This window comes from Tamandua tetradactyla, chromosome 3, assembly GCF_023851605.1.
Source record: "Tamandua tetradactyla isolate mTamTet1 chromosome 3, mTamTet1.pri, whole genome shotgun sequence".
Taxonomy (NCBI): domain Eukaryota; kingdom Metazoa; phylum Chordata; class Mammalia; order Pilosa; family Myrmecophagidae; genus Tamandua; species Tamandua tetradactyla.
This window is the reverse complement of record NC_135329.1, coordinates 199475934-199491622: the sequence shown is the minus strand read 5'-3', so window position 1 is coordinate 199491622 and position 15689 is coordinate 199475934. Positions and strand designations below refer to the sequence as shown.

The 15689-nt window shown below is 37.7% G+C and overlaps 1 protein-coding gene across 1 annotated transcript in view; it reads left to right on the top strand.

Annotated features, from left to right (window-relative positions):
- The window catches only part of AP1S3 (adaptor related protein complex 1 subunit sigma 3), an 88376-nt gene extending 78805 nt beyond the window's left edge, over window positions 1–9571 (top strand). Inside the window, exons 4-5 of the mRNA XM_077155269.1 lie at window positions 4060–4197; window positions 9290–9571. Coding sequence (XP_077011384.1) covers window positions 4060–4197; window positions 9290–9325 — 174 coding nt within the window. The 3' untranslated portion in view covers window positions 9326–9571. The remainder of the gene's footprint in view (window positions 1–4059; window positions 4198–9289) is intronic.
- Window positions 9572–15689: the final 6118 nt, after the last annotated feature.

Sequence of the window (15689 nt, the reverse complement as noted above, 5' to 3'; positions counted from 1 at the left end):
TTAGAGTTGCTATATCTGAAATAGTTCCTCATTTGTATCATTTTCTGTAGTGTCAATGCCAGTGTAACTTGTTTCTCCATTTTCCTTATGATCTGGAGATAGTAGTTGTCTATCCAATCACATCTGTGTGTGTGTCTGTGGTTTTGTGTATATCTGCCTTTGCCCTAGCCCTAGCAACCAGTTTCAATGAATTAATCCCCCCTTGCTGGAGTGCCCTGTGGGTCTGGGGATGGGCTGCTGTTTCTAGAGAACTTGTGTGAGTATCCATCAGGCTCACTTTGCAGGATCCTGATTGCTGATTTCTCCTAACAAGGCTCCTGTCTTGTCTTGGACTCCTGGTCTCCGCCTGCCGTGGACTCTGAAGTTTCTCAGCTCTCATCTTGCCACTATTACTCCTGACTTTCCGCCTCCTCTGACCTCTGGTAACTGCCTGCTTTTCGCCCTCCTTCTTTGTTCTTGGATATCTGATGTCCTATGATTTCTTTTGTTTATTTATATTGCTTAAAATCACAAAATAATGCATAATTTTTACATATCCTTTTAGACATACATGTTATTTAAAAAATGAGATTGCATTATGCATTTTATTCTGCAATTTTCTTTCTCCCCTTACAAGTCTGTCTTGGAGCTTTCCCCATGTCTGTCCGTGTATATCTATTTTTCCTTCCAACTACAGCATAGTATCCCATGCTATAGAGCAGTATACTGTATTTGACAGTTCTCTTACTGATTGACTTTAGGTTTCCACTTTTTATTATAAATGGTGCTGCAGCATTCATTGCTCATATATATCCTTGTATACTGGTATGAATATAGCATGGCATGGTAATAAATTTCTCACAGAAGTGTTGGGTCAGAGGCTTTGTACATTTAAAGTTGATGCTATAATGTGACCCTCTGAAATAGTCTATAAAAATGTACAGATTCCACCAAATGAATGTGAGAGTACCTGTTTATCATACCATTACTGGCAATCGATATTCTCTTCTTAACTTTCAAATAAACATTAATTTAATGTGTACATCGCCAAGTCTGCACATCTTATTATTAGATGTTTATTGGCCTTTTGTATTTCTTGTTTTGTGAATGAACTGCTTCTTTACAGCCCTGAGTAATTTTTTAAATTGTGATGTTTATCTTAGGGGTTTGCAAGAATTCTTCCTCCATCATGTGTACTGTCCTCCCTGGTATCTGTATAGCATACACTTCCCCCGGTGTGTGGCCGTAAGGCTCACCTTGTGGATGACGTCTGGGACACATTCTTCTCTGACCTCTCCACATTTTTGCCTGGGGTCCTCTGTTCCAGTGTCCCTTAACTCATGGCGTGAGAGTATTCTAAAAGTTAAAGAAAGGGTTCATAAGCTGAGAACATGTCCTTAATGATTACATTCTTTCCCTGGTGTTTTTCTCTAGCAGAACCCTAAGGGTTTGGGGAACTCTGCGTTGTAGGATTGTGTTCTAACACACGGACACTTTTATTTTAAAATTTATCATATATGCTTATTTATATATACATGTGTTTGTGAGTATGTGTATATGTGTGCATATACATAGATTTAGACATATAGATAGATATAAAGGGAAAGAGAGAAAACAAAAATTGGGAAGGAGAGAGGGAGCTACAGCTATACTTGCAACAATTAATGTTGATTTGACACTGTTTTCTAGTGAATGAAGAGGCCCAACCTTTGCAAGATGAGTCAGATGGGTTTTTTCTGAGCTGGCCATTTGTTATAGTAGATTCAATCAGATCTGCCAACGTAAACCATTTTCCTTTTGCAGTCTACAAGTTTATTGCCCTAAATTCTAAATATGTGGATTTGCTAAAATATTGATTTCTATCCTATGTAGAGTCATAGCATTTAATAGAATCAGAAAATTGTTTATCTAGAAAGCCATTATTTCCCAGCATAGTAGAAATAAGGCTGACAGAGTGACCGACTCATTCATTTATCCTACAAGCATTTATTGCATCCTACTGTGTACCAGATACCAGTGACATCATAAAGATGACTAACATCAGGACTTAGTAGTGAGTAGATGGAAGAGGCGGGATGATTGATCATTAAGCATATACAAGAATACTTACATGATGCAAATAAGAATACAGAGGAAGTGATGCTCAATCTGAATAGAGGAAAAGAGGATTTGGGGAGTCACTGTGCAGCTGACTTTTGAATTTGGTCTTGAAAAATGATCTGGATTTTGACAGCAGGAGGATAAGGAAAGGACATTTAGGGGAATGTTCCAGGAATTGCTGGAATGTGCAAAGGGTCAAGGCATGAAAGGATATGTTGAGCTTGTGAATGTGTGGCTATAGTATGAGGTGAGTACAGGGACAAGAAGCCAGAGAGTCAGGGCCAGGGCTGGGTTGAAAAGATTCTTGTATGTCATGTTGCAGAACTGAAACTTTATCCTAGATGTAAGACCTTAGGAGTCTTGTGCAGGAGAGGGACAAGATCAATACTTGAGCAAGGTATTAGTGGTTGGTGGTCTTGAGTGGCCACAGATACCACCTTAAAGGTTAAATGCAATGGCCTACATAGTGGTGGTAGAGGACTGGGCAGTGGCAGTGAAAATGGAGAAGGCGGGGAAGGGTTAGGGATTTATTTAGAAGATAAAATCAGTAGGAATTGACCAAATCGAGAGCAGTGAGACCAAGGGAGGAGGAAGGGGAGACAATAAGTAAGAATGCTAGAATGAATTAGATTAATTTATAAGCCTGCTAACCAAGATAGGGAATGAAGGAAGAAGATAAGGAAGAGGAATAAGACTGTTTGGGACATGTTGACTTGGATTAAGGAATATCCAGTAAGATGAGAATATTGGACTAGAGCTCCAAAAAAAGATCAGGGCTAGGACATCTAAAATTTGCTTAGCCAATTGCATGCTAGATACTGCTGCCATGGAGAGTAAATGAGATTTTCAGAAAAATATTTGCATTGGGAAGAGAAGAGGCTCTCTTGAGGACTACAGTATTTAAGGAGAAGACAGATCAGTAGAGTGAAGTGAGATGCTGCAGAGATATTTGTCCCTTCTGTTGATTGATGTGTCCCAAGCACTCCATCAGTACTTAAAGAAGTACAAGGTAGGGGAAGATAAATCATCAGACGGAATCAACAGAGGTGAAGGAAGAGAATTGACATTAAACGATGTAGTCATTCAGGGGAGCAAGGGAGGAGATATTTTCAAGAGAGAGAGGTGAAGAGTATTAAATGCTTCTCAGAGATAAATGTAGGGGAGGGCTGAAAATGTTCACCTAATTAGCAGGTCACCGACCTTGAAGAGAGTGGGAAGGGCATGAAAAAGGGAACTGTGGGGAGTTAATGAGTAAGTAGGAAGACAGACAGCAAGGGTCGTGCCTGACTGGCTGGCTGGTTGAAGAATTGGAAATGAGCCTTGTTTGGACTGTGGAAAGTGGTCTTGCCACTTGGTACACTTAACTATCTATCAGACTGTGCTTGGTTTATGACAGTACTCAAAGTGTGGTCCCCAAACCAGCAGGGTCAGCATCATCTGGGAACCAGCTAGAAAATGCAGTCTCTAGACTTACTCTTGTCCCACTGAATCAGAAACTGTGGGTGTGGTTCAGCCATTTGTGTTTAATGGACCCTGAGTGATTCTGGTATGTGATAAAGTTTGATAACCTCAAACCTCTAAGAAAGTCTCCAAAGGCCAAGATTTATAGGTCTGAGAGCAGGAGAAACGTCTCAGAGGAGAAGTGAAGCTCTGCCCTTGTGCCTGAAATGGAGCCAGGGACTCTGTTTTCATTTATGGAGCTGGAAATGTGAGCTGAGTCCCCTCATTCCTCTCTTGCTCTGAGTCTCTAATTTCTTGTTGCAACATGGAACAGTATTATCTTAGGACATGCTCTGCTTTAATAGAATGCGATTTTACTTTTATTAAAGGCCTGGAATTCCCTGGTTCTATTTGTCCTTAAAATAGCACCCTGTATGTTTATCTTTGACCTGCCACATGAAAACAACTCTTGAGATGCTGGTAAATGTTTCCCTTGCTATTGCTACAAGTTTATCAAAACATTTGTTTCTGTCCTACCAGGTCTGTGAGCTGGATATTATCTTTAATTTTGAAAAGGCATATTTTATCCTTGACGAGTTTATAATAGGTGGAGAAATTCAGGAGACATCCAAGAAATCTGCTGTCAAAGCCATTGAAGACTCTGATATGTTACAGGAGGTCAGTACACGGTTTCCCAGGCCATGAGTGGGAGAAGGTGGTGGTGGTGGTGATTAGCTAACATTTACCCAGTACTAACCCGTTCTGGCCATAGTTTTTAAGCAATTCACAGGTATTCACTTTAAATCTCACAATAATTCCAAGAGGTAGGCAATATCGCTACCCTCATTTTATGGGTGAGTCAATTGAGATACAGGTTACCTGACCTGCCCAACATCATCGCAGAGCTAAGTGCAAAATAAGATTTTTGAACCCATTTTGGGCTCCAGAGCTTGTACTCTTTGTGCCGCGGTGATGTCGCAGGGGCTAAAGAGGGCGCTACGGCTCTTGGGCCTCCTGCCTCGCAGCGTCAGGGTGTTTGGACGTTTCACCGGGTGGGGGTGAGGGGGTTCCGGGCCCGGATAAGTGGACTAAGGTGAGCCGATGCTCGGCAGGGTTCCCCGCCGAGGGTCCTAAAAAGACTTGAGCCGGAGGCCAATTGTTGCACACTGCTACTTTATTGTTACATAGCAAAGACTCGTGTGCTCAGGGGCTCAAGGGCTAAAAAGGACCCCGACGCTTGGTGAGCTCGGCTTATATACAGTTTGGAGGAGGGGTGGAGTCGGGGCATGTATGTCAGGGGAGGGTAGCCAATCACACAAGCTAAGAAGCAGTTGCTAGGCTTAGGGCAGAAGTTAGGAATAGGGAAGTGTAGAACATAACAGGAAGGGTGTGGTTTTGTAGTGGGCTACGGAAATGGGCGGTCCACGACAGGAGAGGGGGAGGACAGTAAGTTAGATTGCAGGTATGGAGAGAATGTTAAGAAAAGTACTGTTTAAATTTTTAAAGACGGCTAGGCTCCAATTCCCATAAATATGCCACACTTTGTTTTTGGTTGAGCTTGTTAGAAAGGACACCACGCTGTCAAAAGGATGTCAGGATATTGGTGTTATTGTTTTCAAGAATAATTTTATGAGATACATGAAAAGGCTTTCATTAAAATATCTCTGCTGCCCTGGGAAAGGAGAAATGTTATTTCATTTGCCAGGGATATTAGAGCTTTAGTTTTGAGGATGGCATTTATCACTTTAATTAAAATTTCTCACACCTCCTGGGGAGGCTATCCATGTGCTCCTGTTTTCACAAATAAACTGGGAACACCATGGCTTGCTTGCTAAGGTACAAATGGGCCCTCATGCATTGATTTGGTCCTGCTTCTGACTTTTGTGATTCTTACTTTGAAATACAATGTGACTTTCCTTTAGAAGCATAGTGGTACCTGCCCAGATTGACACTGCCCTAATAAATGTACTTGCCTACATTAGCCAAGTCAGTCCTCCCAAGGGTGCTGTGAGAAAGAGCTCTTCACCCCACTGACCTTTGCCCCCCCAGATGAGGTGACCTGCAAGCCTGGGTTAGCTTCCAGCTCTCCCACCTCTAGCTGCTTTTCCTGCAGTATCAGTGAGGTTTTCCATCTTCCTGTTTTCATTAATGGCAGGCCAAGAGGATTAGAAAGTGTCTTTTTAAAGTTGATGTTAGAAGTCATTCTTCCTGCTGTTTGGAAATAAGAGACTGATGTCACAGTCTGTTAATAAAATGACATCAGGCATGATTTCCCAACAGCTATTTTGGTATATCTTTTAGCTGATTATTTCTGCCCATGTAGGGAGCCAGTCCTCAGGTGAGTGGAGGTTGAGAATGATGCCTGCTTGAGTGGGTACCCCAAAGAGTTAGCATGTACCTCGTAGGAAGCTGACACATCTATTACTAGAGGAGTTCCTACCTCAAAAATGCATTTAAATATTGGGGTGTTTACTTAGCTCTCTCCAAATGCTGCAGGAAGGGAATTTTACATGGTGCTTGAGGAATCGGTGGTTTGGAAATTCCACAGGACAACCTTTCTTAAAATATACTGGGGAGGGGGGCGTTATTTATAATTCTATCCCTAGGGACATTGCTGTGTGATCTTACAGGAGAAACATGCTTTTAGCAGGGTCTTTGGCACTTCAGTAATTAAAGCTCCTTGAATTAGTATGCCATGACACACCTGGGTTACTTTGAATTCCCCTGGTAGGAAATCGTGTTTTTTTAAAGAGCATTCAGTGCATCTGGCATTTCTAGTTCTACTTAACTCTAGGAAGCAGGTATTTCACGAGACAACTTTCACTCAAGTAGGTAAAACGCTAATTGGTAGTTCATGTCCCTGGTGAGTAAGTAGAAAGTCTTGATGGGGAGGTCTCAGGAGACCCTCCATTTTATTCCTATGTCTCTATTGTGAGCAGCCAGTATCCATGGCTGCCCTCTAAATCTCTCTTTTTGAATTAATGGAACATGCCAAATAAGAGGGAAGAGTGTTATTAGTGGCCTCTCATGCTCTGATATTGCAGCTAAGTGTGTAAACATGTATGGAGTTGGTAGACAAATTGATTTTGTATATCTGATCTGCTTCAGAAAATTTTCAAAGGGCTAGGACGAGGTAATATAACTGCATAAAGAAAAGAAAATCTGCTTTCTTTTTTTTTCTGTCCTTTGGACTCAAGCACAAATTTATAGTTAAGGTTAAGAGAGGCCTTTGTGACATTGCTTTTATTTTTAGAACAACTATAAACCTTCAGGTAGCCCCTGGGACTTCCTCCTAACCCCTGCTTAATAAAAGTTACCTACACTAAAAAAAAAAAAACTGTCCCTACATATTTAATAAACAGGACCAAAGTTGCAAATCTCCACATACTCAAAGATTATTCTGAGTGTACTGAGGCTAGAAGTTAGTAATATGATAAAAGAGAACAGTTGAACTGGATGAGATAAACTTAAAAGATGCCATATTTTGGGGGTAATAGCTAAGCTATGTGAATAACGGTACAGAATTATTAGTAAGATAAAGAAGATTGTGATTAAATCTGTGATTAAAATTGCAGAGGTTGCAATTCCTAGGGTCGCCAGTGGGGGCAGCAAACAGGAGATGTTTTGATCACAGAATTGAGAAAGCATGTTAAGGGTCAAATGGGTATCTCATTAGCCCAAGCAAAATGATGATGTATGTGTGGCTGCATGTAAAACTTCTAGGTCCCGCAGCCTTGTGCCCTTGAAGGCATAAACCGTGCTGCTAACTAAGCCGAATTGTAATGCAGTAGAAAAGTCATGATATTTTCTGACTATGCAAGAAAGACAGCAGTGCTGGATGCATCGCAGGAGGGGACCTAAGATAGGCTCCAGCCTTCCTCTTGTGAAGGGCACGGCAGATCACACTTGTGCCAGCCTTAAACGTCCATTCCACCTTTGAAAGCGGCAAGCTCAAGAAAATACGATATTTGTATATTATTGTTTTATGTAACTTGGGTAACAGCCCAGCTCAGAAATGGCAGCTGTGCAGACTTCAGCAGACTGAGTCATCCCGTGTGAGACCAGTAATGGGGCAGGGGGTGGGCAGGTGCCAGGGAACTATGAAACCAGGGTAGCGTCACCTCCAGGGCCCCCTCCTGGCTCAAGCCCCTGCCAGGGCTGCAGAAGAGACCTAGCAGTGCCTCATGTGGTCACGTGGTTTGGGAAAATTTGCAAAAAAAAAAAAGATATTTTACCTGCAAAGACTATGTAGCCATAAAATGTATTTAAAATACTGTAGTGTGTATTAGACATTCAGTTCATGAAAATAATGTTATTGTTCTGGATTTTGTGACTTTGTGGTGTTTGTCATCTTTTAAACATTGTAATCTGTTGTCATCTCTTTTCTCATTTTAAACAAAATTTAGGCTAATCTTTGTATTTCTTTTTAGATGGTAAAAATTTCAGGCTCCACAAAACCGAGAAGAGCCCTGCCATTAGAACGCCCCTGCTAAGTTATAAAACGTGGGCAGTGTAGGCAGGAGGAGAAACAGGGCTAACGTTTTAGAGTCTGCCTCTCCTGGCCTGTGCTCATCTTGTAAGAGCCTTGAGAAAATGTGGCTGCACCAGTGCAGGGTGCCAATAATAGGACGGTATATGGGGAGCCTGTATTTTATGCAGGATTTTTCTGTAAACCTACAGCTTCTCTAATAAAAAAGCAAACAAGTATGGATGACTGATGCAAGTGTTTTCAGGAGAGATGCAGTGGAATTCTCAATACGGCTGATGAGAAAAGAGTTAGAAAACCTGATTGCTGACCCTGGTATATCCCCTGAACAATCTTGCTTGGGCAGGGGTCTTGGTCTGCGTGGCCCATGTTGGTCAGTGTCTTACCAGGCAGGGACAGGGGACTCACAGAACCAGGGAGTTTGAGTTTTAAGAACAAGTTGAGTGTGGCTGCATGAACTGACTCCTTCCCATGGAAGAGGCAGGGGTACTACCAAAGAATGTCTTTCTGCTCCCTTGGGCTCCCTTACTGATGCAAAGAGCAGGGTATTATACAGAACACATACGTGTGTAGAAGAAAGCACCAGGGAAAGTCCATCTGTCTTGCATGCGGTGATACAGCACTTGCAGCTTCATTGTAACTCTTCACTCTGCCTGATATACTATGAGTCAGGACAAACAGTTGTAAAAAGTGCTGGAAAAAGAATATGGCCTTGTGGCAAGTTAGCAAACTTGGTATCATCATCATCATCATCTGAGGAGGATGAAACAACATAGTTTGGAGCCAATACTTTCCAAAACACATAGAAGGTAAAAGAATTATTGTTGGTTTATCCTTTATATCTCAGCAGTAAGTGTAATAAAAATGTTCTGCCAATATATATAACAAAGATATTTTACAAACACAGGTCACAATTAAAATGTTTTAATCCCAGTAGCTGGATGTGGTCCTCATGAGCATTTTAGCAGATGCATTTATTTGAAGTTAACAGTAGTCCTGGCAGTTGTTACTTCTAGCATTCCTCTTTTCAGAAATTAATTTTATGGTCAAGCTTAGCTTTTTCTCACTTGAGAGTTACTTAGTTCCAGCCGTATGTATTTGTGTAGAAAGTATACTCAAACTTTGAACCACCTTTCTTGATTACAATGCAAGGATTTATGTTCATATATGCTTTTGAAAACTTCCATAATGGCAAAAAAAAGAATTAATGAATGAAAAAAGATTGCAGTCTGCTAAAGGATATATTTTAAAGGAAAATTGTTCTAATTTACTGTTTTCTTTCAGACAATGGAAGAATACATGAACAAGCCTACATTTTAATGTTATATCTACTTGAAGACTTGGAGAGTGCCGTGTATTGTGAACTTGTAAATAAGAGGTCTTGCATCCAGTTCTATGACAGAGCCTCCAGCACCATGCCAAAAAAATAACTTAAAGGGATTGTTTGCTAACTAGCAAACATTAAAGTTATTTAACATAATATATTTATAATAACTAAATGTCTGTATTATATTGTATATAAATACTTGTAGTTCTGGATATTATATTAAAATAATTGCTGTGTAACTCAACAGACTGAATATTTATTTGCAATGATTTTAACTCCATATGTTGTTTTTAAATTCACATTAATAAAATGCTGTATATTTTTGTTGGATTTGATTCTCTACTGACAGGTTGAAAAGTATATGGTAATAATCCATGATTATGAATGTAAAATATATACATATATAAACAATACCTTTTCTATGTTTCATTTTAATCTTATGCTAATTCAAAATTCTATTAATATTTTACAGTTTTTACACAATACTGGATGTTTTTAATTTGAGTCCAGATACAGTATAAGTGATTTTAATATCCTAAATTCTTTATTTTTTTATGATTGGATTTATGGAAAATGACCAAAGACAGTATAGAATTTAGGGGTTTGATGCCTTAGAAGCTGTCTAGTCTAAGGTTTTAATTTTATCCTTTAATAGAATGTGAGGGGCGTTCCAGTAAGGTTGTATTTTCCACACTTTATATATGTTAAGATTTCAAGAGATCTGGAGATACAGAGTCTGTGACTTCCCTTATTATAAAAATAGGATAGTAAGGATTAATAACAGTAGCAATAATTGTTGCTACTACAATTTTAAAATTACTCTCAGTTGCTTGACAAATTTTGTTTCAAATGGATTAATATGTATCTAATATATTTGAAAGCTTCATGTTTTTCCAGCTTACTTAGAGCATTTGAAATTGTTGTAGCCGACATGTGAGATGCCTTCTCATTTCCCCCAAAGGAAATGTTTGCTGCTGACCGTTATTACTATGCATGTCTCACATTCATACCTCTTTCCATAGAGTTCTACATAATCGGGTAGTAAATGGGACTCTACCGAGTTTGGTAAAATAGCTCTTTATATTCTGTCTTGATTCCTGCTTTTGGTGTCTCACTCATGCATTTTCAGTGTTAGTTTTGAGGTTTGCCATCACTCATATTGGAGTAGCTAGGAACTCCTTAGTGTTTTTCCTAAGAAAAGAGCGTACTTACTGTTGGATTCTGTAAGAGACACTATGTGGGAGACCTTTCAAGAAAACGGTGGGCAAACGTCCTTTCTGGCTCATTTCAGCAGAGGTGTTCTATGGAAAACTGGCAGGACAAGAGCAGAGAAGCAGAGGAGAAATGATTGATTCTACTGTATAACCATTAAAAGTGGTTATATCACCATAGGAAGAAATTACTGTGTTAATAGTTAACATTTCCTCAAGTTAATCACCTGATTATAGTTATGGCATCAGACTGAAGTTTAATTCTCATTTTTGGTTACCTTATTTACTTGAGGTCTTTAACCCTTTTTTTTTAATGTGTTGGGACTCCATTTTTACAAACGATTTTTAAAGGATGGACTTTATGTAAATCTCTCTGTTTTCCAGTTCTTTTGGAGTTTTCCACTATTTTTGGATGAGGTATTTATTCAACCTCATTCAAATGTTCTACACATATTCTTGTTAATTCGTGTTACACCCTATCTGGCTGTTCACAAGGATTCTCAGAGTTCTTCATGTCACATCACACATAGAAAATGAGCATACCTAAATAGCACACTGAGGTGAATTTGAGGGATTTTAGGGTATCTTTATGTGGGCCTTGAAGAAAATAATTATTATGTTTTCTTTATATTTTATAATCATAATAAAAGTACCAAGTGATGGGAAAGATAATACTGAATTTGTATAATACTTCCAAATAAAATATTTTAGAATTTTCTAATAAGGAACTTGAGTGTGCTTTTGTGAATATAATATTTTTACTGTCATATTGCTTAAAATTGCTACCCATAGTTCTTGGTGAAGTCTTTTTTTTAATTTGATGCATGTCAGCATTTTCTTTGTACTTACCATCAAGCAGAAACTTCACAAGTTGGTAACAGCAGATGGAAGAAGGATACTTACTACTTTTTGTCCTGTTGGCTTCTTTCCCACCATTTACTCATATTTTGATAATCCAGGATCTTTACACTGTAGTTGATTATATGATCATTCTTTAAATCCAGTTAACTCTTCCTTTTTTTTCACTAAAAATTGTAACATTGCATTTCTTAAGATAAAGCAAATGAATTTTTAATCCATTCAAACTCTCTTTTCCCATTTCAAGGCTCCTGAAACAATAATAAAGCTTCTCATCAAGCATGCACAGATATTGTTCTTTCAAACTTAATAATTCTTTAGGATTCAAATTCTAATACCAACTGAGCATCACTAGTAAACTGTTTTTAACTTTTCTAAGTTAATTTTGTTGGTAAAGCAACCAATAAAATTTATTGATAAATGCTAATATATATTTTCACAGAGACTTGCAATTTTTGACAAGTTCATTCACATGCTCTGATAGAGAAAAACGAACCAATTTTTAAACAGTTTGCCAAGGGGGAATCATTGGTTTTTTTTTTGCTTTCAATTCTTATTTTAGTTTTTGACAAACTTGAAAAAACTCTACCAATAGACAATGTACTTTGGTATAAAACAATGGTAGTTTTATTCTGTTTTGCAGCATAAAGCTGAAAACAGGAAGGACTGTGTTAGGATTCTATCAGATTCATCTTTTATAATATAATTTAATGTGAAACTCAGACCTACTGATGAACTTCACTTTTGATAAGTTCTTTGTAAATAACCTCACATATGAACTGAATCTCAAGGTCTTCAAAGCCAATTTAGAAACTCTTCTTGCACCTGTGCCATAGCTTGTACCATCAGTGTCTTCTAACTTGTTTCAAAGTATTTATTTCGTTTACTGTTCGTTTTGCTGTTTTACAGAATAAATAATGTTCTGGTATTTCCTCTCAGAATTTCAGGAGATCACAGTTACAAACAAGGGTAAATTAATCTAAGATGACACATTTATGATTTAACCATCTCGTAGATTAGAATAGTCTTCATGTCATTTCACATGCCCTCCACATCTCTCCTAGAGTGTCCAAAAGTGGCTCCTTTTCTCTTTCCTTTCTAAAATGTTGACAATTTCCAGTCAGTCTCCTAAAATGAGCAATTCTGCAGTTGTATGACATGATCTTTTGCTATTGTTAGCATGACCTTATAACAAATTTTATGGGCCATAGCTGCTATTGTAATTCATCTCACAAGAGAATATTGTTTATTTTATACATGCCCATCTTTGAAATGTTAATCTTGTGTGCAAAATGAATGTTTAGTAGAAAAATGCCAGCATAATTTACTTTACACTATTGCTTCACTTGAGAACATTTTGAAGTAAATATGACATTTAGGTTGAATAACAGGAAGAATTATGTGGACACTTGGTTCCAAATGTGTGATAATCGTTACCATACTCCTTCAATAGTGACTTAAACTTTTTTTATTCCTCTCTGTTTTCTGGGGAGAATCTGGTGAATCCATGAAGTTGCCAATTTCATAAACTTTTTCCATTATGGTGAGAAAATAAATATCTAAAATTTAAAACCATATAAATATAAAGAACTAGAGGTTATAGGGGTTTCTGGTCAGAAAATGGATTTTCAAAAATATATATATTTTCAAAAAATATAGGTTACTTGCATTCTTTAGAAAGCTAAAAGAAATGCAATGAAAAATTAAAATACAAAAAAATTAAAAATGAAGTTAAAAATTAGAAGTATTGAAATATTACTTCTCATTTAATAAAATGAATTTCCAAAAATCTTAAAATATAAACATTGCTTTCACTTATGTAGAATTATATATAGATTTTGGTAATCTATATCCCTTAATGAATTGATTTAATTGTTTTTCTGTTTTTAGAAACAAGCATCTCTATTTCTAGAAACAGTTTTTTAATGAAATTTTACAACATCAGTCTTTGGCTAATTGTAACGTTAAAAGCCCACATAGAATAGATGAATAGATGGAGGAATGAGTGAATAGATCATTGTATATTAATGAGGAAAAGTAATATCAAGTATGTTCTACATAGGAACACCTAATCCCACATAATAATAATAGGAATGTAAGAAAATAATATATTCTCAGTTGAAAATTTATTAAAAATGTGACAGCCTAGAGCAAATTATGTTGGAAGAAAATCTAAATCTTTTATGTACACAGAGAACCTCAAGAATGATAGATCATAAATAAAAATCAAAATACCTGATTTTTTTAGAAAGTGCTACATATATTTATATTCAAGCCCTCTCTGTTCTCTCTCTGTGTATTTTTCTGTCCAAAGCCTTATGATCCAAAAAACATAGCTGCTGAATTCAGGAACTTTTAAAATTTTTATTTTTTATTTTATTTATTAAACATACCAACATACAAACACAAACATTCTTACCATATGATCATTCCATTCTATACATATAATCAGTAAATCACAATATCATCACATAGTTGTATATTCATCATCATGATCACTTCTTAGAACATTTGCATCAATTCAGAAAAAGAAATGACAAGAAAACAAAAAAAAATTCATACATACTATACCCCTTACCCCTCCCTTTCATTGATCACTAGCATTTCAATCTACTAAATTTATTTTAACATTTGCTCCCCTATTATTTGTTTTAATCCATGTTTTACTCATTTGTCCATAAGGTAGATAAAAGGAGCATCAGACACACGGTTTCCACAATCACACAGTCACACTGTGAAAGCTATATCATTATACAATCATCTTCAAGAAACACAGCTCTACATTTTCAGGCAGTTCCCTCAGCCTCTCCAATATACCTTAACTAAAAAGGTGATATCTATATAATATGTAAGAATAACCTCCAGGATAACCTCTCAACTCTGTTTGGAATCTCTCAGCCATTGCCACTTTGTCTCATTTCACTCTTCCCCCTTTTGGTCGAGAAGGTTTTCTCAATCCCCTGAAGCTGAGTCTCAGCTCATTCTAGGATTTCTGTCCCACGTTGCCAGGAAGGTCCACACCCCTGGGAGTCATGTCCCATGTAGACAGGGGGAGGGCAGTGAGTTTGCTTGTTGTGTTGGCTGGAGAGAGAGGCCACATCTGAGCAACAAAAGAGGTTCTCTTGGGGATGACTTTTAGGTCTAATTTTTTTTTAAATACCAAAACCCACCAAATGCAAACATTCTTAACTTTTGATCATTCCATTCTACATATAATCAGTAATTCACAATATCATCACATAGTCGCATATTCATCATCATGATCATTTCTTGGAACATTTACATTTATCCAGAAAAAGAAATAAAAAGAAAACAGAAAAAATTTCATATATATACCATACCCCTTACCCTTCCCTTTCATTGATCACTAGCATTTCAAGCTAAATTTATTTTAACATTTGTTCCCCCTATTATTTATTTTTATTTCATATGTTCTACTCGTCTGTTAACAAGGTAGATAAAAGAAGCATCAGACACAAGGTTTTCACAATCACACTGTCACATTGCAAAAGCTATACATTATACAATCATCTTCAAGAAACATGGCTACTGGAACACAGCTCTACATTTTCAGGCAGTTCCCTCCAGCCTCTCCATTATACCTTAACTAAAAAGATGATATCTATATAATGTGTAAGAATAACCTCCAGGATAACCTCTCGACTCTGTTTGAAATCTCTCAGCCATTGACACTTTATTTTGTCTCATTTCTCTCTTCCCCCTTTCAGTTGAGAAGGTTTTCTCAATCCTTTCATGCTGAGTCCCAGCTCATTCTAGGATTTCTGTCCCACATTGCCAGAAAGGTCCACACCCCTGGGAGTCATGTCCCACGTAGAGAGGGGGAGGGCAGTAAGTTTGCTTGTGTTGGCTGGAGAGAGAGGCCACATCTGAGCAACAAAAGAGGTTCTCTTGGGGTGAATCCAGGAACTTTTTGGGGCAGCCATTCAAATAGTGTTCTAATAAAATTTCAACTCTTGTGAATTTTTGAATCTATGAGAAAGGGCTTAGATTTTTATTTCTATGTGGCATTTATAGCCATCAATCTCTAATCATGGCACGCTGGCTGGGCTATTCTAAGCCATAAGACCAAGTATTATATCTGTGCTTAGAAGAGCATCAAAGTAGACTAGGAACCAGGGACTTTGTGTTAGTCCTGGCTGGGTCACTGATGAGGACAAGGCTCATGAACTTTTTCCTTGGAATGGGTGGAATGTCACAGTCACATGGGAACTTGAAGGTGAACTAATTGAAACCACTGATTTTACAGTAGAGGAAAGAATAATAAGCA